The following is a 26081-nucleotide window of genomic DNA, read 5'->3' as shown; positions in this document are numbered from 1 at the left end:
ACTTTGCTGTGTGAAGTTAGCATGTTCTTCATGTGCCTGCATCGCTTTCCTCCCACCTTCCAAAAACATGCACGGTAGGCTGATTGAGCGCTCCAAATTGCCCGTAGGTGTGAGTGTGCGAATGGTTGTTCATCTCTGTGTGCCTTGCGATTGGCTGGCGACCGGTTCAGATTGTCCCCCGCAATAGGCTCCAGCACACCTGTGACCCTTATTAAGAGAAGATAATGGATGGATGGAATGTTATGTTAATGGTTACCATTAGCAACAAAAGTAGTGAGCGCAATCTGGACTCATTTTTACTTCACAATGCCATAACATGGACCTCAACTTAGAAACATTTTTCCAGTGAGCGGGTTTCAGTTTTAATGTGAAGCGTAAATCAAGATGAATGGTTTGATCCAGTAAAAGGCCAAGGATTTTGAAGATGGCACAGTCACCCGAAACAGGTGGCAACAATCGAGTTGGCCTCACTTGGCTTTTTGGTAAGAAAAACTCTCCTAAACAGGCCTTTTGGGGCGACACACATTTATTGTACCAAGTACAACCGTGGGCCCCAGTGCTGCTGCTCTCTTAGTAAGATCACGATAATCATCATCAAGTCTTTTGAATTTGCATTTACAATCACGCATGGGTTGTTAACATTCAGACAAAACCATGTGATGAGCTTCAAATTGGAAGCACAGATCAAATTTGACTGGCAGGCACCCTTTAGAAGAAGCAGCGAATGTTTGGGGTCACAGCCAGATGTCAGATGTGCAGTCTCCTCCCGGGTACCGCAGCTCATGAGCCAGTGCCGGACCACCGGGCTCCTTGCCGAAGTCCACAAGGAAGTTCTCGTTGAGAGTTAGACCCCCCTTGAGGGAGTCCACGTGGATTTGCATCATTACCGACCCCTCCCTGCAAATGGCATTAGCAACGTTAGCATCATTGCTGCCCAAAGACAGAGTCTTCTTGTGTGTGTGTGTGTGTGTGTGTGTGTGTGTGTGTGTGTGTGTGTGTGTGTGTGTGTGTGTGTGTGTGTGTGTGTGTGTGTGCGTGCGCGTGTGAAAGACACTAACCGGACCATTTCAGGGTAGAACTGTTTGTCCCAGCCACTGTAGAGTGACGTAGTTGCATATAGCCTTTGACCATCCAAACTTAACTGTAACATCTGGGGACCACCAGAGACGCGCTTCCCCTAGACACATGTGCAGGCAGGTAAGTAGACAACTAGAGCAAAGCTTGCTAGCAAGCTAGACAGACCGGTGATAAGACAGCTACTGCACAAAGACAGAGGGATAGATAGCTGGACGGCTTGAATAGGTATGGTCGTAGGTAGCAAAATAAACAAGGGATAACTGGACAGACAGACAGACAGACGATACATTCGCCTGCTTAAACCAAATAAAAAAGCCTAGAGCAGCATAGCTCAAAATTTCAGCCGTAATTTTAACTCCATGACTGCAACTGCGCTATCTGAGTTACTGTCGCCGGCAACCGCCATATTTCCCGCATACATCGGCTCGATTGATAATCTTACAAATGAATTCAATGCGACATTGTTAAATGCCATCGACTCTGTGGCGCCGCTACGTCTGAAAACTCGCCGTAGAGTGCCTACTCCGTGTTTCACAGATGAAACACGTACGCTTAAGCAATTATGTAGAAAGCATGAGCGCAGATGGCGTTTAACCAAACTTGAGGTTTTCCATCAGGCATGGCAGGACAGCCTCCTGAAATATAAAAATGTGCTTATCTTAGCAAAAACTCGTTATTTTTCGCAAGTCAATCTCAATAAAAACAATCCTAAATACCTATTTGATACAGTGGCAAAGCTAACACTACGCCAGCCGACCCCCGATAGCTCCTTCCACTCAGCTGACGAGTTCATGAAATTTTTTGCTCAAAAGATTGAATCCATTAGGAACATCAAGAATACCGTATTTTTCGCACCAAAAGGCGCACTGGATTATAAGGCGCACCCTCATTGAATTTTTTATTTTAGAAATTATTTCATATATAGGGCGCACCGGATTAAAAGGCGCATAAAATAGAAGCTATACTGCAACAAACTGAGGTTGACTAGGGTTGCGGTATGCATCCACTAGCCAATAACCAATGAGCCCTCTGTAAACAATCGCGTTTCTCAAACAATCTCCTATAAAATGATCAGAACTGACTAAGGTTCGATCTAACACTGGTACTGCTTACCTATGTTTCCCTTCCATATCGATCCGTAAATTTACTCGAAACATTAACAGAGCAGCCTATTTTGACATGAAATAGCCTTGTGCGTATAGCAGCTATTACTATAGCATTAGCCACCCGCAAACTCCCATGAGCCTCAGCTCGCAGACCCCCATGAGCCTCAGCAAAGTGTAAACAATCGCGTTTCTCAAACGATCTCCTATAAAATGATCGGAACTGACTAAAGTTTGATCTAACACATTGGTACTGCTTACCTATGTTTCCCTTCCATATCAATCCGTAAATTTACTCGAAACATTAACGGAGCAGCCTATTTTGAAATGAAATAGCCTCGCGGGTACAACAGCTATTCGGTGACGCCCCCTGACCACAGTTGCCGTAATGTTGGGAAGCGATGCGACCTTGTAATTTACTAGTCGTACTAAAACGCACTGAAACATTTTGGCAGAGCACTGTGTACAACCAGTATGGATCAACAAATTCATCAATTGAGCCATATATAAGGCGCTCTGCATTATAAGGCGCACTGTGGTTTTTTGAGTAAAATGTAAGTTTTTAAGTGCGCCTAATAGTGCGGAAAATACGGTACCATTCCAATCGGTCAGTCGAGACCGCCGTTTACCAGCGCTGATGATCATGCAATAACCTTCTCAAATTTTAAAAGCGTGTCCCTTGAAAGGCTTACACAATTGGTTAGTGCGGCTAAACAAACAACATGTTTACTCGACCCGCTTCCAGCCAAATTACTTAAAGAATTATTTCAAATTTTAGGACCGTCCGTCTTAAATATAATCAATCTGTCTCCTCTGGGATAGTGCCAACAGCCTTTAAAACCGCTATCATTAAACCGTTACTTAAGCGACCAAATCTTGACCCGGACTGTCTCAGTAATTATATGTTGATAATTGGTCCAACTCGTTATCAACACTTATTTAAGGAAACCACTATAACTATAGATAACCGTACTATCACTCAGAGCGAGACTGTAACTAATCTCGGGGTAATATTTGACCAAACGCTCTCCTTTCAAAAGCACATTAAGAATATAACCAGAATTGCGTTTTTTCACCTTCGTAATATTGCTAAGATTCGTCCGATCCTCTCGACCGGTGATGCGGAAACTATTATACATGCGTTCGTCACGTCGCGCCTGGACTACTGTAATGTATTATTCTCTGGTCTTCCTAAGTCCCGCATCAAAAGTCTACAGTTAGTACAAAATGCTGCTGCGAGGCTGCTCTCACGGACAAGAAAATTTGATCACATTACCCCAATATTAGCCAACTTACATTGGCTCCCGGTCCATTTAAGATGTGACTTCAAGGTTCTTCTATTAACCTATAAATCACTGCATGGCTTTGCGCCTTCATATCTCGTCGACCTAGTTGTTTCTTATGTTCCGTCTCGTAACCTTCGTTCGCAAAACGCTAGTCTTTTAGTAACACAGAGGGCCAAGAAAATGTCTGCAGGGTCTAGAGCATTTTCTATTCAGGCTCCAGAGCTTTGGAATGCCCTACCAATGGATATTAGAACTACTACCTCAGTAGAAACATTTAAGACACGTTTAAAGACACATTTCTATGATATGGCCTTTAATTAACCTGTAGTGGCCGATTCGGCTGGAGTTTGTTTTCGCGCCCTCTCCCCACCACCCCTCCCCCCACCCCTCCCCCGGCTGGGGAGGTGGTTAGGTGGCACCCAAACTGACAACGGCTATCTGGATTCTCGTGGACCAATTCAGGATGGGGGAACTGCAGCTCAACCTCCTCGAAGACACTGCCAGGACAATTGAGGGCACCTCCGGCAGCTCTTCGCTTTGACTTGGACATCCACTTTCTCATTGATTTTCATATTATGTATTATTTGTGCCCTCTCTGCATCCATTACAGCCTGGTGATCCTGAAAGGGGGATCCTTCCATCTGTGGTCCCTTCTCAAGGTTTCTCATTTCCCCTGGTCGGGTTTTTTTTTTTAGTTTTTCCTTGCCCTTTTGGGAGCTTAAGATCAGGGGATGCTTTGAGAATAATTGTCAATTTTTGTCTATGTGAAGCCCTTTGAGACTGCTTGTGATTTAGGGCTATACAAATAAACTTGACTTGACTTAGTTTTGTTGTGTTTTGCTGCTGATTTGCAAAAGCAGCCAAGTCTGGAGCAGTTGGCTTGGGTCACTGGCGAACCTGCTCAACTCACTGAGTCAAAGCCGTGCCATAAGACCAACATGCTGTTGTTGCTCCGCTGCGAGCTGGTGACACCAGCAATTACCCAGTAACACAGCACCCCAGTAACAGGCTGGCTCAGTTCAGTTCACAGAGGGGGTTGTGGAGAACACAACAAAAACATACTGGTCACTGTTGTTGTTGTTGTTTTTGTATTGGAAGCAGGCTTGACAAGGAAGTCAAGCAGACAGATGACTACTAAGCGCAAACTAGCTAAATGGACAACCCACTAGACGACATAGACGAAAGTCAGGCAGGTATCCTGTCTGAGAGACCTTAATAAAACGGGGGCGGGGCTGCAGCTGGTTATCTGGGTCCTCTAGGACTCGGACCGGTCCATCACTGGTGATACTGCCTCCCAAAAACACCTGGGGACACACAGATGCAAAGTAAATGCCTCTCTTGCAGCGCTCCGCCTGTGGACGTGCAGTCATATGACATCTGACCTGTCCAACCAGTCGAGGGTTCCTGGTGTCGCTGATGTCGTACTGTCTGACGTCACCATGTAGCCAATTGCTGAAGTAAAGGAAGCGGTCATCCAAAGAGATCAGGATGTCAGTGATCAGGCCTACAGACATGCAGACAGGTGTTAGACAGACAGGCAGGCAGGCAGACAGACGGCAACTCAGGCTGGTGTTGCCGCAGACCTGGCATGTCAGGCAGAATCCATCCTTCGACTTTCTTACTGGGAACACCTATGGCCTTCTCTGCAGCCCACTTTCCTGTCTGAGGGACAAAATGTGACATGAAACGGAACGGTGCAAAAGAGGACAATTGTGGACAAAGGTGACAGTAAAAGGCGGCAGGTAGTTTCCAAAGCGGAAGAGTTCTGGCATGTTGGGCCTTGCAAGTAGTCACCCACTGGTTCTCTGTAAAACCGGAACACGTTCCCCCTTAGGGCACAGCCCACAAAACCTTCTGTGGCATCTGGGTCATGGAGAAACCGGACCTCAAGAGGAATGGCACCCTCTTCTCCCAGATCCAGTGTCTGCACCCTCTTATGGGTGCTCCAATCCCACACGTGGAGGGAAGTACCATAATGGCCTGGAACAACAAGGAACCTGTATTGGCTGTTGGGTTCAAGATTCCGATGCTGAATTGGTGCCGACCAGAACCTCGACCCCGATCTGGCTTTGGACTACTTTAACCCGATAATCAATCTATGAGGTCTGGCGGGTAAGAACAAAAAAGGCCAGCTTCAAAAACAAGGAATGTTTGAGCAATGTCTTGAGTCAGGCACATTTTGAGGAGGGAAAGAAGAAAGACCTTGTCTTTGTTCTCACCTTCTGCGACATGAGCAGGATTAAAACCCTCTGCAAGGATTTTGGGGGCTCCCCACTCACTGCTTATCATCACGTTGTGGCGAGGCTGGTACCAAAAGTCGTAGCCGAAGGGGGCCGCCTCGCCAGGATGCTCCCAGTTGCCAATCACCTCAAAGGTCTCAGCATCCAGCAGCACAAAGCCACCTGAGAATTCAACAGTCCCAAACCTTGGAGTTGACAGGCTGTGGTGGCGGTCTGACCTTTGCCGCCCCCGGAGGGGTCCCCCATGCAACTGATCAGGATCTGACCACTGCCCAGACAGTGGCTGGTGTGGGGGTTGGCCAGGCCGCATTTCCAGTACAGATCCACAGGCTCCACGATCTGAGAAGACGAGACAAGGGCCACGTGACTCGCCGTCACCTTTGAGGAGCCAAGCGCCGCCTCACTCGGCAACCGAAAGCAGAGAAGGGGACACGAGCCGCTGGCTCTGGCTCGGAAGTTAAAGGCTCAGGACTTGACTCGGAACCTGAAGACTTTCTGCAGAAAACATGATCCTTGTCTAATTTCAAGATGACAACACGTGTGTTGGCAATGTGTGTGATCGCGAGTTTGTCAATCCTGTCTGCGCTGTACAGAAGCTCGCAGCAGCGACAGCGTCATGTCCTCGGTCGGAGCAGCACGTGTGCGCACTTTCAGGCAGTGTTAGGCAAAAGGGATCACCGTGCATCATCTAACTTGAGCCTCTCTGCCCGCTGTAATATGGCATATCTTTCTTAGCCGCCTGCTTGATGGGACGCAGAGTTCAGAGTGCTCGACGACATCAAGTCGTTTGGAAGGATTTGACAAAAGAAGGTAGGTTAAAAATGGCTGAGAAGAAAATTGGATTCCCGAAGGAAATTGTGGCAAGCCTGAAAGGATTGACACCTTCCTCTGAGCTGACGCGCAAGACTGACTGCGAGGTGCAGGACGGACCTTGTGGAGTCTGGGCTTTCGGGGGTCGGCGCCGACGTCCACCACATAGATCCGAGAGGAGATGAGAGCAGGCAGGATGAGGCGGTTGCGCTTCTTGGAGGCGTCGCCGAAGCAGCTGCTGCACGCATTCCAGCCGCTGTGGTGGAGCTCATCGTTGACGTTGGGCATGGGAAGGCGGTGCACCACCTGCAAGACAAGCCGCAGCGTCCAACCAGCCCACTTTCAAACTTGCTGCTGAATTTCACTCAACAGCAATAGATGAGGAACTGGTTCTGCTGAAGGCGCAACTACCGACCAGCTACCTCAAGTCTATAAAACCTAAAAAAAGAGGGACCAAAACAAGCGCATGTCCCGCAGAGGCAAGAAGCCGCTTGTTGGCATGAAGGAGGGGCAGGGTGAAGATAATGGCAACATACCTGGCAGTAGGACGAAGAGTCCGGGTCCACGTCCACGGTGGCCAAGTAGTCCGCCTGGCAGGTGGCCGTGTTGCGGTAGATGCACGGAAGATACACAATCTTCTCGCGATCGCCTTCAACATGCATGTACGCTAAGTGATGTGCGCACACACGCAGACATGCGCAGACACACACACACACTCACCCTTCATGGCGTTGAGCGGGCTCGCGTATCCCGGTCCACATCCTGAGCAGCCAGCTGCGTATAAGCAAGGGCAAAGGTCACAATATAGGATGTGGCAGCCCCGCCCAGTCTGACCGCCCCCAAGCCCCCCCATGGGCAAAGGTCACAAGACGGGATGTGGCAGCCCCACCCAGTCTGACCCCCCCAAGCCCTCCCATTGTTGACGGAAAGAGGAATGCGGTGAGGTGAGCAAATGTGGGAAAAGGCAGGAGGCGCGTGTACAAGAGTTGCTCGCACTCATCCAGGTCACAGAACCACTGGATCAGGCCGTTCCAGGCCCCAACAATCAATGAGCGTTACGCAAGTTGGGGTTGAACATTAACCAGCTGTTCCCGTGTTGCAGCTCCAGTCAAGTTGATCAGTGCAAGACTTGGGTTGGACTTTTGCAGCCGGCAGCGGCCTCTCACCAGGCCAAATGTCAAAAGATTTGGGGAAAAACAAGTGCATTCACAAGTGAGGGCAACATTTCCACTCTCAAGTAAGCTCATACAACTCTGGCCCACGTTGGAACCAGTTATGAGCATAAAGTAGTCAGGTGGGCCACGCACAGGGGCGCCTGGTAGACTGTCAACCTGTGCCAACGAATTCCCTGTGAGGCAGAAAAAGGTCGCGCCTCCAGCCGGGTCTCTGTCTTCCAGCCGTTCGTGAAAGTGAGAATGGTTCTGTCGCACACCTGTTCCTGCTAGCAGCACTCAATTGCAATCTTTTGCGCCACCAGAATGTTTTCCGAGGAGGAAGAAAGCAACTGGTTGCCTCTTTTGTTTTCGCTGAGCTGTGGTAAACAGCCCCGGTTTTGTTTGGCGGCCTAGGGGAGGTCACCTCAGGACTCGGTTGCCCCCGTGGAACCCACTTCCGGGTCAAGCTGCACCAGTACCAACAACAACATTTTGCTGAGCGCACAAAATGAGGGCCAGTCTTTGACTGAAAGTCGCCTCCTGTCGTTACGCATGTTGTTGCTTGGTCTGCATTCACCGTTTCGAAAGCTTGCCAGTGTGTGGGGTCAAGGTCATCTGGTTCAACAAAAAAAGTGCAGCAGACTTCAAGAAAAACAGGAAGTGAATCCCAGTATAGGATTGCACGCAGCGATATCAAGATCTCGCATACCTCGTAGCTGCGTGCACGGAGCAATGACAAGCATTTTACACAAAAGCAACGAAAGCATGTTTGTTGTGCGAGTGGGCTATTACGTTTGCAGAAGCTCACTCACCCATGTCGACGCTCGCTGGTGTTTAGCAGTCAGCATGCACACACACTCGGACAAACACACGCACACACTTTTATGGGTTTAGCCCACCAACGAGGGGGGAGAGGAGAGCAGAGGGGGTGGCAGGCGGAGCTTCTGGCGAGAAGGCCAATAAACTCTGCCAAAGCTAACTGGCTGGGAAGTGGCTCTTCCCTTTGCTTTGTATGTCACATGACAAAGCAAAGGAGCAAATGGATCTTTGGCTGTTTGGGGCCAAGGGCGGCTCACTCACGCGAGCAGAGCCGTCACCTCCAAAGCGAGCCAGGCAAAATCCGCTCCAATTGTGGACAACTTGTTTTCTATTTGAAGTTATCTTCTGTTTAAATCCGACACAATAAAAGCCCCAGGTGACCATAAAAAGACTTTTATAGTGAAAAAATTGGAAAATGACTTTCAGCTTTCCCAGCAGAACCATGTGGCTTGGGACAAAGCCACAGACAGGACAGAAGAGACAGACTGAACCAAAACAAAAGGACATCATGTATGAGGAGCTTCTCATTCCAATCACTGTGGAATGCAGGCTACATGCTGTGGTTAGCGCTAGCATATAGAAACAAGTCACTGCTAACATTCAGTCACAATCAGTTTTGCATTCCAATTGGCCAGCTGCTCTGGAGTGGCTGAGCTCACTTTGGAGGCTGGACGCTAGCAGCTAGCTTGGGGGGCTGGACGCTAGCAGCTAGCTTTGGAGGTGAGCACAAGTTGAAAATCGCAATGGACAATGCCGCATCATTGTCCGACGCCAGCCATATTGGGTCCTCTAAAGATCTGGAAGGACTTTCAGCTCAGGTCCATCGTCTTGGTTGCTCCGAGCTGTCTCTGTCCTGATCTCCGTCCTCGTCTTCATGGTTATCTTCCATTCATCCCCAACTTCCTCTCCGATCATGATTCTGGTCTCCCTGCGCTCCTTGGTGGCCTTCCTATCCTCGTTCTCCTGCTCCTTCTCTTCTTTTGCTTCTTCTTCGCTGTCCTCTTCCATTATCTCAAGCTGCTTTACTTGGACCATTTTGGTGTTTTCCATTGGCTCCTGGCCATTTGCCTCTTTGTTCTCTTCCCAGTTTCTGTTGGTGTCCACTTGTTGCTCTTCTTCCTCCTGGAGTTCTGTGTTTTTGTTCTCGTCCCTTATCTCTAGCAGCTTAATTTCAGTGTGTGCCCCGGGTTTGTCTTGCTCCTGAGGGTCCTCCTCCTCTGCGGACATTAGGTCGTCATCAGAGTCCTCTTCATCCTCTACTAGCAGGAGGTCCAAACTGTCTTCAGAAGGCAGCAGTATCTTTTCAAGACTCTTCAGGAGGTTCTGCCACTCTGCTTTTCGGTCGGGACCTTCCCGGCCGGTGTCTGTCCTCGGCAGGATTCCCGTAATCTCAAAAGAGGTCCGCCATGGCTGCCGGAGGTCTTTCAGGCACGTCAAGGCTTCAGCCGTCCAGCGGATCAGCATTTGAGCGGCAGTGTCTTGCAGTTTTCTTGGCGCCGCCGCTTCTTCGGGCTCCTCTTGGCCACCAGCACTGAACTTGTCCCACCGTGCTCGGAGGAAGCGCTGCAGAGCCGGTTTGACACAGAGGTCCAGAGGCTGCAGGAGGAAGGAACATCCTTCGGGGATGACGGCTGGAAGAGTGCCCCAGTTGCTCAGGTTGCCAAGAGAAAGGTCTCCCACGTGGTCTTGGTGCTGGTCCAATACCAACATGGATTTCCTGTGGCAAACTGGCCCAGAAAGATATGGCAGCCAAATTCGTTGAATCCAGAGCTTGAAGGCCTCCCGCGCGGTTGGGTTCTGTGAAGTGACTTGGAGAAGCACAAAGTCCGGCAGCGGCTCGTTGGCCGGCCGTCTGTTGGTCAGCACCAAAGCAGGCAGCATGGTTCCGTCAGCCAGTGCCGACAGACACACGGTGACCAGCGGCACAGAGCCCGTGAACTGCAAAGCCTCAGCGCGGTGCTGAACGCTCCCAGCATCCACAAAGAAGCACAGCTCGTCCATCACGCCGACCGAACTTTGAGGAAGTCGGTTGGCCAAGATGGCTCTGTGGGTGAACTCCTTGAAGGACTGGACACGAGCCTGCAGGGGCAGCGGCAGCCGGTAGGCTGGCGCTCGCTTGCTGCCGGCGGGCGTCGGGCCCAGCCGGTGGCGGAGCATAAAGAGCACGGCCCAGTCGTAGGACATGCGGAAGGTGTCGCCCAAGGCGCCGTTCTTGTTGAGTGTGGCCGCTTTGTGGAAGAAGACGCTCTCGCTGACAGGAAGCTGCTGCTCACGCTGGCTCAGCACCCAGGCCACCAGATGGGCCTCGCCGTCTCCCTGGACCTGCATCTCGTCTCTGTCCCGGTTCTTTTGTTTGAGGTGTTTCCTGGCCTCCTTCAGCCAGACCCGGATGAGGCACGGCCCAATGGAAAAGACGGCGGACGCCTGGTGTAGGCCGCCGCACAGAGCCAGCAGCGCCACTCTCAGTTGGTGGGCTGACAGGAAGTCTGCTGGCTCCGTTTGGCTGCTGACGTCGGCCAGATGAGGCGAGGGAGGCGGAGAAGTACCCTCCTTTTTTATAGGTGGCCTTTGCTTGGGGCTGTCGGCGGCCTCGTCTTCAGAGAAGTCTTCCAGGGGGGCCAGATGATCTTGGACTCTGTCGGATTCCGCCTCGTCACTGTCACACAAAACCGACGCACCAGTCAGACACCCAAGATGATTCAATTTACCGCTGCCTCAATCTGACACGAGTGCAGTGTATTCATGTGAGCCTGTCTGGGCATATACTATGTATTTGCTTTGAAAGAGCAGGACACCCAACAACAGAAAGAAGCTACTTGACAAAAACACAGTCACAGTTCATAAGACGACTGATGACAAAATGATTTTGTGGAGGCGGCTTAGCAGCGGGCTGCGATTACCTATGGCTGCCCTCGAGGAATCCCACTTCCGTCGGGCCTGCGGACAACAAAGGCGGCTTTAAGCGGCGAAGGGCGGGCATCGGCACAGAAACCCTCGGATGAGCCCCACCCACCTTTATTGAAAGGCGACAAGCTGTGAAACTCCCAGAAGCACGACGACTCTTTGCACAGTCGCGCCCCGCACACCACGCAGCCCCAGGTGCCGGTATCCATGGTCCCACCGCAGTGTTGGCAGCTCCCGGACGAGCCAGTGATCCGGTCCATGCGGTGTCGGACCTTCCGGTCACCCCTCTCCGCCTCCCGTGTGCTCCCATGCGAGGGCTGGCGGGCACACTCGGCCAGCTGGATGCCCAGACGCTTGCGGAAGTTGACCTGCGTGAAGAGGCCGTCTCGCACCCAGGCCGGCGGGTTCTCCTTGCGGCTCTCGCGCAGGACGATGAAGGCGTTGACCACACTCAGGTTGACCAAGAACCAGAAGAGAGCGCGCCAGTGGCGGTCCTGCAGTATTCCACCCAGCGGGTTACAGGCCAGGAGCTGCTTGCAGATGTCTACCCCTCGCATGTTCTCTTGCAGGAGTCGGAAGGCCATGGGCCGCCTGATGGGATCCAGGCTACCCATCTTGCTCTGCGAGCGCCTCCACACTGTGTCCGCTTCCCCCGCGCGGGCGTTGCTGGACAGGCAGCCCATCTCCTTGGTGTCCTTCCAGCGTGTGGCCAGCAGGGGACCCAAGCGCCTCTGCAAGAAGTCCCCGGGCTTGTCCAGTCGGCCGTCCTCCCACAGCGCTGCCGGCAGGATGGGACTGCGAGGCGGGAAGGAGCTGGAGGCATAGATGCCCTGGTCCAGAAGCTGCTGCACCAGAGGCACAGACGTGAGCGACTTGGCCAAGTAAATGTGGTGGTGCTTGTTCTCCAGACCCTTGACCAGCTCCTGCACCACGCCCGGGCCCCTCCTGGCCGCTCTGGATGAAGAAGCGGGGGCCACCTCCTGGTCGCTCTGGATGAAGAAGCGGTGGCAGTAGCCGGACTTGGAGTCGCACAACAGCCACAACTGAGGCTGGCCCTGCAAGCTCCCCATTGGAGGATCTCCCTCCAGAGCGGGGAGCAGCGCTTTGTCCATGCTCAGGCAGCAGTTGGGCCGGTAGGCATCCCACATGGCGCTGCTCAGAATGTCCAGCATGCGCCCGAAGACGCGCAGCGGGTCGTGGGCTTGGCGGCCACGCGACAACTTGGCGGTGCTGAAGCTTCCCATGCGGATGTTGGAGGCCACTTGCTTGAAGCGTTCCAGGCTCATGGTGCGCTGGAAGGTGGGGCCGTCACGTTGGTTCCAAGACCAGTACTGAGATGGCTCTGGGAGGTTGTGCAAGCCCATCAGGATGCACAGACCCAGGAAACCTTTGACTTCTCGCGGGGTGACCGAAAGCCAGTCCCGGCAGCCCGAGTCCAGGTAGCAGCAGGTCTTGGCGTGGGCGTTGGTCTCTGCAGCGATCAGTTCCACCAGCGCTGCAGGGAACAGCAGGTTGAAGAAGTCCACAGCGTCGCCGTTCCTCAGCGCCGGCTGGCGAGGCCCGCAGGGCTGTGTGAAGGGCGAGATTCTGATCTCTGCATCCAGGTCATCCTCGGGGCGCGTCCAGCTGTCGGACAGCCTCCAGTCCCGGTGGCCAAGCGGCTCGTCGCTCCCGAGCTGGCATGGCATCTGGTCGCTCTCGAGCTGGTGTGGCGGCTCTCGGTCCCAACGCAGCTGGATATCTGGCTCCACGTACACTGCAGACGACAAACAGCTCCAAGCTTGAGCAAAGCTCATCCCCAGCCGGCACAGGAGGGAACATTTTAAAATCTACTCTTGTCCTTCTACTCTGGTGCCATGTCATCTGGGAAAGCCAAAATAATGAGACAGCAATATTCTGTCTGCTTTCCCGTCATAATGCTTCGTTTACGCACCAAGGTGACGCCAATTTGATTTGTCATTTCATTTTGACTAACATAAAAACAAAATATTTTGTGACAAGTGAGTTACTTTCCATATCGTCAGTGTTGAGCACGTTGGATTTCTTGACTTTTGTTTGTACAACAGCAAGGGAGGACGTGGCAAACACTTGACGCCTTTGCTTGAAGCCGCCGCTCGAGGCGTTAGGAAGCCTGCACTAAATGCTCACCTCTGGGGCGGCAGATGGCACCACCATGCTCCGGGTTGGCCAGCAGGTGTTCGGCCATCTCGTCCCCGGACACCGACGCAAAGTCACAGTGGCAACATGTCAAGAAGAAAGGACTGAAACATAAGCAGGCCTTTGTCAGCAGCCGCTCGAGGACGGAGGACGCGACGGCGGCTGACCAAGGAGGCGGGTGTTGATGCGGAGGGAGACGGTGGTCTTTGGAGCGTGGCACGTGGTGGCTGCAATGAGATGGCAACAATCGATCACGAGCCCCGCTGCTTCCCCGCCCTTCCCGTCTTACTGGATCATGTGGCCTGCGTATGCGCGAGAGCAGCAGCTGCCAAAGGCGCACAGCAGGCAGCGCACGTGCGTGGGGTAGTGGGCAGCCATGTCGCGCACGTCGCCGCCGCACTCCAAGCACCACAACCTGACAACCAAAAAGCAGATGCTTGCTTTGAGCACACGCTTCAGTCAAATTACATCAATTGGACAACAATCAGCTGGCAACCTGCAAACACAAAAATGCGCTGAGAGCGCTACTTTGTTCCCATTGAAATGTCCTCAAATAGCGACAATGCAATCCAAAAAAATCCTTTGTTAGGGACTTGAAACGAAGAACATTTCATTGCATTGTTTTGACAAAATTTGACGGCATCCATTTGCTGTATGCGTGTCAGTCATTATGGGGGAACATGACACCTGCGCTCACGTAACACAACACGAGCCAAACGGTGGCCCCAAGATTGAGCACGGTGCAAACCACATCGCCCTGAACATGCGCAAAAGGAACTAACAGGCAGAAGAGTCACAATCTGTTCAAGTGCGACTGGCACTGAGGAATACACAAAAGAGAGAGCGCTGGGAAAATGAATGCGTGGTGGAATTTTGACAATGCCATGAGACCAAATGAGAATTTAACTCAGGTTTTGCCCGAGGAGTAGTCCGCAAGCGTGGTCGCCGTTCGGCCCGGCGTGGTCGCATACGTCGCTCGGGAAAAAGGCTGCTGCTATTCTGGAACGCTTCAACACACAAAGATGAAACTTAGACTGAAGACTATCTTTTCACTCCAAGTACGTATGACTGAAAGCAGAAGCATAGACGCACGAGTCTTTTGGGGTAATGGCTTTATGGAAACAAAACACACATGGGTATTTCCCACACTTACAAATTGTTGTCACCACGCCAGTCACTATCGCAGTCCCTGGTGCGCAAGAAGCAGAGCCAAGCGCGGCGCACTCGATGGGCGCTTTGTCACGGAGAAGCCTGAACCTCGATGGGTTCAGTCGGGCGATGCCATCCAGGCCGACATCCGGAGAAAAGCTCTCCACTTTGCCCTTCTGCTGGACGAAGGCATTCACCACGGCAATATCCATGAAGTGAAAAAAAACCCAACTCTTGTGCCACTTCTTCGTGTCACCCTATCAGGGCACTGGCTACGCCAAGTCAGCTGAGAGAGGGGTTAGGGTTAGGGTCACATAAAAATAGACCCAGCGCACAAATGACTGCAATGCCAAATGGCTACAATACACACCTGTTGTATTATTTTGCCGCTGACGGGACAGGGATGTCCAGCGGCCATTTTGGGCATTAAAAAACATCCCTGGAATCTCTCCAATGGGTAAAGACAAGCGAGTCGCTCCTCAGCCATCAGATCAGACAATCCTCGGGGCTGCTGTTGCTTTTGGGAAAGTCCGTTTGGTTTGCGCCGATGGTGCTGCACACCCCGCTCTTCCTTTCTGTTTGGTTTGCGCCAATGGTGCCGCACGGCCCGCTCTTCCCTTCCGTTTGGTTTGCACTGATGGTGCCGCACGCCACGCTCTTCCTTTGGAGCAGGTCATCGAAAAGCACCTGCACTTGGTTGGTGCTGGGCTTGACCTGAGCCCAGTTGTAAAGCTGCTCCAGCAGGTCCTTGTCCAGATCGGAAGTGCCGATAGCAGCGATCCTCTGGCTGTGGACGAGCGCCTCCAAAACAAAAGTGCCCGCAAACAGTTTGTATCCTTTGCACGGTAAATTGCTTTTGCTCCTTCCAATTTGACCCGGTCCCCTTCTGAATCTTGACATTCCTATGACTGGGGCGATGAAAGAAATGTCATTTTCAAAAGTGGCAATCCTTTCTTTGCCGATAACATGATTTTCTTCTCACAGGCATGCAAGCTTTAGCTGAGTGGGAGCCAATTCATGGCCCAAAAAAGCAAAGTTCAGATTCAAAGGATAAGAAAGCACTTACTCGTCAGGGCAAAGGTGGGCTGCTTCTGCCTTGGAGAGCGAGGGATGTGGCGCCTCGGCATCAGAGTCGCTGTTGCTGTCCTCCTCAGGCAAGCAAAACTCGCTCTCAATTGTGATTATCGCCACATAGACAAAGTCCAATCGCTCGCCGTTTGGTTTTTGATAGCCACATTTCCAAGTCAACCCTGGCCAATGCACAAATGAGCCTCGCAAACTGTTTGTGCGGAAAGCCATTTCCATGCCAAAGACTTTGTCGTTTTTCCATGAATTTCACAGAGCTTTCAATGCGTCAATCACAGGGAAGCTTCACCGGGAAGGAACATATGAGGTGGGGGGTGGGGCTACTTTTTACGGTAAGCTTGTCCATTGGCTGCTGTGGACCTGGCGACAGGGTAAACGTTTGCATTTCGGATCAAGTGAGGACCCGACCTTTGTTTGGGCAAGGTCAACGACAAATCGTACGGCAAACAAGACAAGGCAAATTGAAATGCATTTCTCCAAATGTACATTTTGGCATTGAAAAAGGGGTCTGTGCCTACTTGTGGTTAGCAAGCCGTGGCTTCATCCATTCCCGTTTTTCCCGTGGACGTTATCCTTCGAATGTGCCCAAAAACTCACATCGTCGTATGGCGGTGCCCTTTCTAAGGTAAGTATGTTGAAGATATTCATCTCAACCTAAATTCTTTGTGTGCGGGATTAAATTGAACCTGGGTTGTTAGCCATCGTTATGGAGAGCCTTGTTCTCAAAAAGTAGAGCCATTGACGTTAAATGGTTAACCCTGGAGATCGATTGGAAGGACTTTTTTTTCATTTCTGATTGACTTGGCTTTATTTCTACCTCCCGTCAGTATCGACGCTGGAAAATGGCAAGAGCGACCCGATTGGTCAGAATCCCACAGAGATAATGCCGCGCTGAATCGAGGAGGCGCCCAAGCCAAGACACCTGCCTCTGCGCCACGGCTCGCCATTCCCCCTCCCTTTCCCCACGGCAAGTATGGCCGCCTCCACAAATGGATGCACTTTGTCTTGATGAACCCAATCTAGTTTTCCTTTTTAGCTTACCTGCCGCCACGCGGCCGCCCGGAGGGGGATGGGGGGGGGTCGGCCAGTGGGGAGTCCCCAAGGCCGGAGGCGCTCTGCTGCTCCGTCTTGATCTTGATGGGCTGGATGAGGCAGGAGGGATCCCGCAGGAGCCGGGCCCCGCCTCCGACCGATGCGGCGGGAATCCTTTTCTTGCCGTACATGCGAATGGTCACCTGGGCGGGTGGTGATATCAACATCAACAACAAGGACTCGCCGGGGAACTCTGGGCGGGAGCTGACCTTTGAACCCAGCGGGAGCCCCTCCAGCTTGGCGGGCCTGCGCACGCTGCGGTGGCGCTCCAGCTTGTGGCGCTTTTTGTCTGCCAGGAAGGCAAACTGAAGGCGACATCTGCTGCAGTGGAAGGCCTGGCCCGCCTGGCACACAAAGACAACCTTTATTCCCATCTCCAAAAAAGCAAAGTTACATCACTTGCTGGCGATGGCTTGCCAGCGCTTGACTAGCTTTAGATTGAGTCCAACTTTGGTGTTTATGTCCTACAGTGGTGTCTTGTGTAGCTACAAGTCAGGACGTGAGGCTGGAAGCATAAAAGTGTAGGGATGGAGGCCGCGGGTGGTGCTCTGCACAAGATTGTGCATGTGTGTGTGAGTGTGTGTGTGTGTGTACCTGGTGGCGCAGGACGTGCTTCTGATAGCTGGCCACGTTCCTGCTGACTTTAAGGCAGAAGACGCAGAGCAGGTAGCGCGAATTTCTGTGGAAGCTCGCAAAGTGCTGCAGGACGTCCGAGTAGAAGGATGAGCGGTAGAAGCACACCTGAACACAAGTCACAATTCATCAGGATGCCGCAAGCGGGCACCGATAGATGGTGGCCTCCCTCCCATCCTGCTTCTTCTTCTGGGCTTCCCTTCACACATGCTAGCAACCATCCGCACTCACACATGGCTGCGTGGGTTTCCGCCATGCTAACTGCACACCCGAACGGAAGCCGCAACCAAGAAGGCGCGCCCACCTGGCAGACATAGGGCATCTCTCCCGGTTTATGGTTGGTCTTCATGTGGTTGAGGAAGGCCGGCTCGTCATCAAAGGCCCACTCACAGATGCGACACGTACCTGCGGAGACCCGCCGCGGCGTCAAGATGGCCGGCATCGACGGCACGCGTTAACTTACAGGAAGAGGGGGCGGGGCCGTGAACCCGCTCGCGGTGGCCTTGAAGATGAGCGCCGCTGGAAAACTGGCGGAAGCAGAAGGCGCACATCTTCCGGTCGTCGCCTCCTCGGATGAGCGGCGAGTGCTGAAGCGTGTGCTGCACCAACCTGCGCCAGTGACATTTTCCTCACGTCGAGCGGGTGGCCCTCCCTCGTCAAGCAGCCCCCGAGAGGCACACCTGAGGTTGTCGCTAAATGTGCGCTGACAAACACTGCAGTCGAAGGTGTCCAGCGCCTGCCGGTACTTCGACCTCAAAGGCTGCTCCCCACCGGCCATCCCGTAGTAGAACTCGTCCACGCTGAGGACCACCTTGGTCGGCCTAATGCTGGAGGAGGACGTCGAGCTGGGAGCCGCTGGGTCACCTGACGCTGCGATCGCAGCAATGAAAAGCGAGATGAAAATAGGCTAACATTAGCACTTGAACTCAACATGTGGATGGGGGGACGAGTTCTCCGCTTTCTATTTTAATCAAAGACAAGTTTAGCATCATGGAAAGTCATTTTGATACAGGAGATCTATGACAAGAAATGCGCTTCTTCTTTCTGACAACAAAAAAAGAAAATGCGATTTTTAGCACGGTAAGAAAAAGAAGTCTAACTTTAGCGTTTGAATGCTGTCTGAAGCAAACAGCCAACAATTGAACACAATACGAACAAATTGTCCTTCGACGCAAGAGTGCGACGTGTCACAAAACCTGACCTAACAGTCAACAATTGAACGTAATGTGAACAAATTGTGCGTCGACGTGACAGTGCGACGTGTCACAAAAACCTAACCTTGAGCCACTTAGCCGTCAAAACGTGTGGAGCAAAGTGATGCTGCCCACAAGTTGGAGGCTTAACCCCAAGAAAACAATGGGCACCAAAACAAAAAGGCTTAATCAACGAGGCCACTGACCTTGGTGCCCCCTGCTGGCGTGATGGCCCAGCTGGGGGGGAGGTCCCAAGAGGGTGTGCCCGGCGGGTAAGCTAGAGGACGCGCCCAGGGCAAGCTGTACCCCGGGGGCTGCGCAGACGGTCAGTGCAAAATGTCAACTCAGCTTTGGAGGGTTGAGCATGAAGAGAGCGGCGCCACCTACACGGCTTCTGCAACAGGTTGACAATCTGCGACGGTCCGGGTGATGGCAGCGGCAACGCCTGAGCCAGAACAGTACATGCACACACACGAAATGGTGACATGTGCTTGAGTGTGAAAGCCTGGTCTTATAAAGCTAAAATGTGATGTAACCCCCCCCCCCCCCAAAAAGAGATAAAACTACTTTAGAAAGGGATGCCCAAGTTTGGTTGCTAAGAGCCCCTTTCGAGATCCTGGTGGCAAGCCTGATGATTTTTTAGGGATGCATCTCAAACAAGGTTCTAAATCTAAGCGTTTGACTAAGCGTGCAGACGAGAGCGGGTGGGGGAGCGCCGCACCAGACGTGTCATAAAAGGTCAGGCAAAACCCAAAGGTGGGTCACTTGTGTTTACGCGCTGCCGTCAGGTGTTCCCATGAAGCATTTTCATTCACCTTCATTCTGATTCCGATTTTCAAGGCTCCTTGTAAAGCGGGACAATGTATTCAACATGGGCAGTACATATACATATATACTAGGGGTGTAATGATTCATCGATACACATCGATTAATCGATATAATGCTCTACGATTTATTGGCATCGATGCTAAACGTAAACATCGATTTATATCGCCGTGTTTGACCTCGGACATTAGACGCGACTTTATTTTGAAATCCAGTTCATTGTTGCTTGCTTCCTCTTTCCGGGAGCAGTACGCGGCGTGTTGTGTTGTGAGCAGAGCAGGCACGTGAAAGGGGAGCCGACATATATATATATATATATATATCCATATATATATATATATGGATATATATATATGGGATATGGGACAAATAAAAAACTGAAAAGTGGGGCGTGCAATATTATTCGGCCCCTTTACTTTCAGTGCAGCAAACTCACTCCAGAAGTTCAGTGAGGATCTTTGAATGATCCAATGTTGTCCTAAATGACTGATGATGATAAATAGAATGCACCTGTGTGTAATCAAGTCTCCGTATAAATGCATCTGCTCTTTGATAGTCTCAGGGTTCTGTTTAAAGCGCAGAGAGAACCATGAAGACAAAGGAACACACCAGGCAGGTCCGAGATACTGTTGTGGAGAAGTTTAAAGCCGGATTTGGATACAAAAAGATTTCCCAAGCTTTAAACATCTCAAGGAGCACTGTGCAAGCAATTATATTGAAATGGAAGGAGTATCAGACCACTGCAAATCTACCAAGACCCGGCCGTCCCTCCAAACTTTCATCTCAAACAAGGAGAAGACTGATCAGAGATGCAGCCAAGAGGCCCATGATCACTCTGGATGAACTGCAGATAACTACAGCTGAGGTGGGAGAGTCTGTCCATAGGACAACAATCAGTCGTGCACTGCACAAATCTGGCCTTTATGGAAGAGTGGCAAGAAGAAAGCCATTTCTCAAAGATATCCATAAAAAGTCTCGTTTAAAGTTTGCCACAAGCCACCTGGGAGACACACCAAACATGTGGAAGAAGGTGCTCTGGTCAGATGAAACCAAAATCGAACTTTTTGGCCACAATGCAAAACGATATGTTTGGCGTAAAAGCAACACAGCTCATCACCCTGAACACACCATCCCCACTGTCAAACATGGTGGTGGCAGCATCATGGTTTGGGCCTGCTTTTCTTCAGCAGGGACAGGGAAGATGGCTAAAATTGATGGGAAGATGGATGGAGCCAAATACAGGACCATTCTGGAAGAAAACCTGTTGGAGTCTGCAAAAGACCTGAGACTGGGACGGAGATTTAACGTCCAACAGGACAATGATCCAAAACATAAAGCCAGATCTACAATGGAATGGTTCACAAATAGACGCATCCAGGTGTTAGAATGGCCAAGTCAAAGTCCAGACCTGAATCCAATCGAGAATCTGTGGAAAGAGCTGAAGACTGCTGTTCACAAACGCTCTCCATCCAACCTCACTGAGCTCAAGCTGTTTTGCAAGGAAGAATGGGCAAGAATTCCAGTCTCTCGATGTGCAAAACTGATAGAGACATACCCCAAGCGACTTGCAGCTGTAATTGCAGCAAAAGGTGGCGCTACAAAGTATTAGCGCAAGGGGGCCGAATAATATTGCACGCCCCACTTTTCAGTTTTTTATTTGTTAAAAAAGTTTAAATTATCCAATAGATTTTGTTCCACTTCACGATTGTGTCCCACTTGTTGATTCTTGACAAAAAATTAAACTTTTATATCTTTATGTTTGAAGAGTTTGGAAAAAAAAGACCAGATAATATGAATTAAACCATTTCTGTTCAATACGCGTCGGTTAAAAAAAAGAAATACTGTCAATGTACACTTTCACGTTTAACTTCAGCAAGTACCGAAGCAGAGCAAAAACCAGACCACAAAACCGCGTAACCTGAGCGAACCCTGGCACAGATGAAGATGCATGCGGGTGTACCTGGGCACTGAGGAGGAGGTGTGCCCCGCCGCTGGTCTGCGTCAGGAAGAAGGGCCTGTGAGGCAACACAGGGGCGGCGGCACAGGATGATGGAAGAGGCGGCGCCATCGGCTTCAGTGATGAGGGCGACAAAGAAGCTGAGGCAGACAAACAAAGTCCTCACCACTCGCACGCCACAGGCCATTATTAGCCTTCTTCAGAAGAACCACACTCAGCCCCGACAAAGCCAAATACATTCTTTCTCATCTAACAAGTGTTGGTTGGTGTCATCAGAATGATGTACCTGTGCTGATTGTCCGCTAGAAGGCGCTCTGACTACATTCGATGCGATCACAGACACAATGACGTGTATGTTACAATGTCACGACAGTGAGCAGAAGGTAAAAGCTTCATCGGATGTACAGAAAGCAGCATGACCTGCTCTTCGTGACAGAGGAAAGTTGTGGCTAAGGGTCAGCGTTTGCATGATTTTTTAGAATCTAATGAGTCCTGTTAAGCACATATTTGCAACGCAAGGCTGTCAAAGCCGCCACGTTTTGACAGGTAAAGGCAAATGATTCCAAATGCACTCGCTGCCTTTGAAATCTTTTTACTCGTTCGCACAGTCGACGGGCATTTGCGGTGCGGTCAAAGTCCGCAATTGCGAACGATTGCCAACACAGACACGCACGCGGCTTTTACTGCCTACCTGGCTCACAAGCGCCCACGTTGTCGTTGTCTTCGTCCACGCCGTCGTCCACCTGCTGCCACGGCTCCAGCTCCTCCTCTTCACACTCCATAAACAACTCCGTGTCCATGTTGCTATGGAAACCACATCAAGCCGCCGTGCGAAGAGCACGCGCTGACACATGGGGCTGAGGCATCCTCACGGGGGACAACATTGGACTGGCAACAAATTCGATCGATGTGTGCTAACGGCGGAAGGCTGGTCATAAGCAGGGGCACACATCGGGGCACACATCGAAAAACGCCAGCCAATGTGAGGGCCAAGCCGACACAAGCACAAATTGCACGCAGATGAGAGCCAAAATAAAAATACTGAGGTCAACGTGTTGCCCGAGAAGACGACATTCGCGATACAAATCGACACACACAAACGGACATAGCGAAGACTGAAAGTGACGTATACGTGGTTAACTTGTTTCTCGCTAAACTAGACTACAGTAAGACGAATAAAGCAAAGCTAAGATAAACTAAAATAACCTAAGATAAGGAGCCGTGTCAACGTTTGCGCGGCACTGATATTTAATCTGTGGCGGCGGCTGCAGGGTTCGCTGCCCCGTCCCTCCTCGTCTACGTTGACCTTTCTTCTTTGCTCTTCGGTCACGACGGCTCAAAACGCACCCACCAAGTGACCGGAAAGTATATAGAAAATCCAAGTTTGCCCAACGGACGACGACGTGAAGGTTGATTCTGCTGCGCTGCGTTTTGTTGGACACGCACCGCCCCTCCGGTGCACCGATTGCTCCCTCCGTGCTCCCGCCCAGCGCAAGGCGAGGTTCTCGACCTAACCAGACCGAAGCAGCCCGAGAGGGAGCGCGCTTACCTCCAGCAGGAAGATGAAGCCCAACAACACAACAGAAACAGCCGACAAACACGGACAGCCCGACGGACCGCAAAAGACGAAAAGCGAGGGCGGGACTTCTGCTTGTTTCTTGCGTTTGTGCCGCAGATTGGTTGGCGTTAACTGCGTCACTTCCGGGGAGGCGGCTTTCGTCTCACGATACACTGTAACACGAAAACAATAAAACAACACAACAAAAATCACGACAAAACAGTGCTTCGAGAGCAAGCATCATTTGAGTGGCATTGTCCCGCTTCTGGCTGGATAGACAATGTGACGTCAGCGTGACGCAACACACAGGGATGAGAATCTTCCGCGGATCCGCGGCTTTCCGTGTTTTTTTTCCGTCTAAAGTATTTTCGTGAATCATGTAAATCCGTTGAGAAAATTATTTCTTTTATATATGGGGGTCAGCGGCCGGCTAGCTGGCCGGGCAACGTTAGCCTTGGTGACTCTCGCGGGCATTCCCCCGCCCGTCGCGACTGCGTTTACCCCACCCCTCCCCTCCCGCTACTTTTCCCTGCTTTTTCACATTTGCCATTCTCATCCCTGAACACACGCGAATCGGAAAGATGCAAACAAAATTCGAATTGGGGACCGCAGCGGTGTCAAACTCATTTTTGTCACGGGCCGCATTGTAGTCAGTTTACTGCGGAGGGCCATTATGACTGTCAACCCAAATAAATGTATGAACGCCTCCGTGTCAGCCATAGACGTCTATTAGACGTCTGGTCCATGTATAGACCTAATTTAGACGTCTACAATTGGTCTCGGTATAGACCTAAAATAGACGTCTAAATTAAAAACATCAAATCTGATCATATACATCAGCTGTGGCCAACCCGCGGCTCGCGAGCCGCATGCGGCTCTTTGGCTGGTTTCATGCGGCTCTTTTACGTTCATATCAACATTTGTGTTTATTTTTCGTGCGTATTTGCTTCGCTTGAGTTCAATATGGTATTTTGGTCAAACGCGCATGCGCGTGAGGTGAAATCCCGCAAAGGAGGAGGGACAAACAGAGCGATTGGTTTTGCTGGCTTTTTAATGAATGGCGACTGTGACTACGGGGGCCCATTAGGTCCAGAAAAGCTTAAAGTTGTTTTTTGTTTCAGCCATTCTGCCTGATATGTCGGACATCATTGGCGCATTTAAAAGCTTCAAATGGTCAGCGCCACTTCAGCTCACTTCATGCCAATATCGATAAGGACTTTGCAAAAGGGACTGAATTTCGCAAGCACAAGTTTGGAGACTTTGAAAAGTCTGGCAAAAAAATAGGTACAGTTTTTCAAAAAAATTACGAAGCACTCAGAGACTGTCACACTTGCATTGTTTCAACTGGCTTGGAATATTGCACGGGCTAAAAAGCCATACAATGAAATGGAGTTCGTTAAAATATGCCTCAGTGACGTTATTGAAATCTTGTCTCCTGAAAACGACAAACTAAAACGAATGGTCTGTCCCGCCACACATAGTAAGTGAAAAAACTTATGTTTTTGTTTGTGGAATTTGTTGAACTGAGAGTTTGTCTGTGTGAGACAATGCACACAATGTTCATTGTTGAAAATGTGGTCTTTGGTCTGTGGTTTTAGTACTGTAGGAGTCAATTTGTCATTATCATGTTGGTGCGTGACATAATAATGTCACACAATAAATTTGGCTGAGCAGAGGGGTGTGTGTGTGTTTGTGTGTGTGTGTGTGTGTGTGTGTGTGTGTGTGTGTGTGTGTGTGTGTGTGTGTGTGTGTGTGTGTGTGTGTGTGTGTGTGTGGGGGGGGGTGTTCATGTGTGCTCATGTGTATGATGTGGCTCTTTGTGATGACAGTAAAAAATGTGGCTCTTGGTCTCTGACTGGTTGGCCACCCCTGATATACATAATGATTCCCGAGCGCGGCACCGCTGCTGCTCACTGCTCCCCACTCCCCCAGGGGATGGATTAAAATCACATGGGGATGGGTTAAATGCAGAGGACAAATTTCACCACACCCAGATCTGTGTGACAATCATTGGGACATTAATCTTAATCTTTAATATTTTAAAATCTGAACCAGCTGTAAATTGTATAACTAATGTACAGAAGTTGTTTGGATTTGTGTTTAACAACCATATTGATCCGTACATGTGAATTGGTTATTTCTGTAACCTGATATAGACGTCTATTTTAGGTTATTTTATAGACCTAAGATAGACGTCTAAATTAGGTCTATATATACTGTTGACCTAAAATAGACGACAAAATTAAATCCATTAAATACGAAATATTAAACCCTAAACCATATGTGTCAAACTCAAGGCCCGCGGGCCACATCCGGCCCGGCATGCAATTATATCCGGCCCGCGAGATCATTTTATATTATTGTTACTAATGGCCCGACGATATGAAAAAAAAAAAAAAAGAAAAAACACTACAGATCCCATAATGCAGTGCTTTCGCTCCCTTGCCGAGCGTTTTTCCGCGGCAATCAGGTCAAGTGCTTGTTGCTGCAAGTTATTGCGAAGCTAGCCCCTCATGATGCCGAAGAGAAAAGTTGATTCTGAAAACAGAGCCTTTAAAAACCGATGGGAGGTTGAGTATATGTTTACTGACATTGCCGGTAAGCCCGTTTGTCTCATTTGTGGCGCTAATGTGGCTGTATTGAAAGAGTTTAATCTAAGACGGCACTATGAAACAAAACATCTGGATAACCTGAAAGACCTGAATGCAGAGCAGAAGATACAGAAGGTAGAAGAGTTAAAGAAGAAGCTGACATTCCAGCAGACGTTTTTCACCCGTGCAAAATCACAAAGTGAAGCTGCTGTGAAAGCGAGTTTTATCGTGGCAGAGGAGATCGCCAAAGCAGGCCGGCCATTCACAGAGGGAGAATTTCTGAAGAGCTGCATGGTCAAGGTGTGCGACATCATATGTCCAGACAAAAAGCAGATGCTGGCAAATGTAAGCCTGAGTAGAAATACGGTTGCTGATCGAGTTTGTGAGATGGCCACTGATTTAAGAACACAGTTGAGTAAAAGAAGCAAAGACTTTATTGCATACTCT

General features: G+C 50.5%; 2 protein-coding genes across 8 annotated transcripts; both read right to left on the bottom strand.

The window, feature by feature from the left end:
- Positions 1-501: 501 nt before the first annotated feature.
- selenbp1 (selenium binding protein 1) lies at positions 502-8718 on the bottom strand. 2 transcript variants are annotated; one of them, XM_037273892.1, is made up of 12 exons: positions 8483-8718; positions 7237-7290; positions 7053-7165; positions 6637-6822; positions 5925-6045; positions 5686-5868; positions 5265-5446; positions 5050-5128; positions 4849-4970; positions 4678-4770; positions 1059-1177; positions 502-897 (listed from the first exon to the last, which is right to left on the bottom strand). In XM_037273892.1, exons 1-12 carry the CDS (start codon positions 8484-8486, stop codon positions 735-737), a joined length of 1419 nt encoding a protein of 472 aa, XP_037129787.1. In that variant the 5' UTR covers positions 8487-8718; the 3' UTR covers positions 502-734. The 2 variants fall into 2 exon arrangements, with proteins under 2 accessions (XP_037129787.1, XP_037129789.1); XM_037273894.1 differs by lacking the exons at positions 6637-6822; positions 7053-7165; positions 7237-7290; positions 8483-8718 and adding an exon at positions 6298-6411.
- Positions 8719-8866: 148 nt separating this feature from the next.
- On the bottom strand, positions 8867-23166 carry pogzb (pogo transposable element derived with ZNF domain b). Of its 6 annotated transcripts, none has more exons than XM_037273884.1 (18): positions 22837-23166; positions 22177-22289; positions 21489-21625; positions 19091-19148; positions 18910-19017; positions 18191-18404; positions 17974-18119; positions 17815-17915; positions 17472-17618; positions 17087-17221; positions 16827-17020; positions 13840-13965; positions 13718-13777; positions 13542-13654; positions 11503-13149; positions 11390-11426; positions 9168-11145; positions 8867-9103 (listed from the first exon to the last, which is right to left on the bottom strand). In XM_037273884.1, the coding sequence occupies exons 2-17, from the start codon at positions 22283-22285 to the stop codon at positions 9279-9281; spliced, it is 5199 nt and encodes a 1732-aa protein (XP_037129779.1). In that variant the 5' UTR covers positions 22286-22289; positions 22837-23166; the 3' UTR covers positions 8867-9103; positions 9168-9278. The 6 variants fall into 6 exon arrangements, with proteins under 6 accessions (XP_037129779.1, XP_037129778.1, XP_037129776.1 ...); XM_037273883.1 differs by having other exon boundaries at positions 23035-23166; XM_037273881.1 differs by having other exon boundaries at positions 22177-23165.
- Between the last annotated feature and the right edge of the window lie 2915 nt (positions 23167-26081).

The sequence above is a fragment of the Syngnathus acus genome, chromosome 16 (assembly GCF_901709675.1).
Source record: "Syngnathus acus chromosome 16, fSynAcu1.2, whole genome shotgun sequence".
Lineage (NCBI taxonomy): Eukaryota > Metazoa > Chordata > Actinopteri > Syngnathiformes > Syngnathidae > Syngnathus > Syngnathus acus.
Note: the sequence above shows the minus strand (reverse complement) of the source record. Positions and strands in the feature narration are given on the sequence as shown.

Excerpts from the sequence above, each read along its gene's own strand:
- selenbp1 (XM_037273892.1), bottom strand. Across the intron at positions 5,447-5,685 it reads TCCTGCTCATGTCGCAGAAG|GCCATTATGGTACTTCCCTC; the intron begins GTGAGAACAAAG and ends TTGTTGTTCCAG. Across the intron at positions 4,971-5,049 it reads GATTCTGCCTGACATGCCAG|GCCTGATCACTGACATCCTG; the intron begins GTCTGCGGCAAC and ends GCATGTCTGTAG.
- pogzb (XM_037273882.1), bottom strand. The coding sequence starts at position 22,285 with ATGGACACGGAGTTGTTTATGGAGTGTGAAGAGGAGGAGCTGGAGCCG. Across the intron at positions 19,149-21,488 it reads ACCTCCTCCTCAGTGCCCAG|GCGTTGCCGCTGCCATCACC; the intron begins GTACACCCGCAT and ends GTTCTGGCTCAG. Across the intron at positions 18,405-18,909 it reads CGCCAGCAGGGGGCACCAAG|CGCTTTTCATTGCTGCGATC; the intron begins GTCAGTGGCCTC and ends CTATTTTCATCT.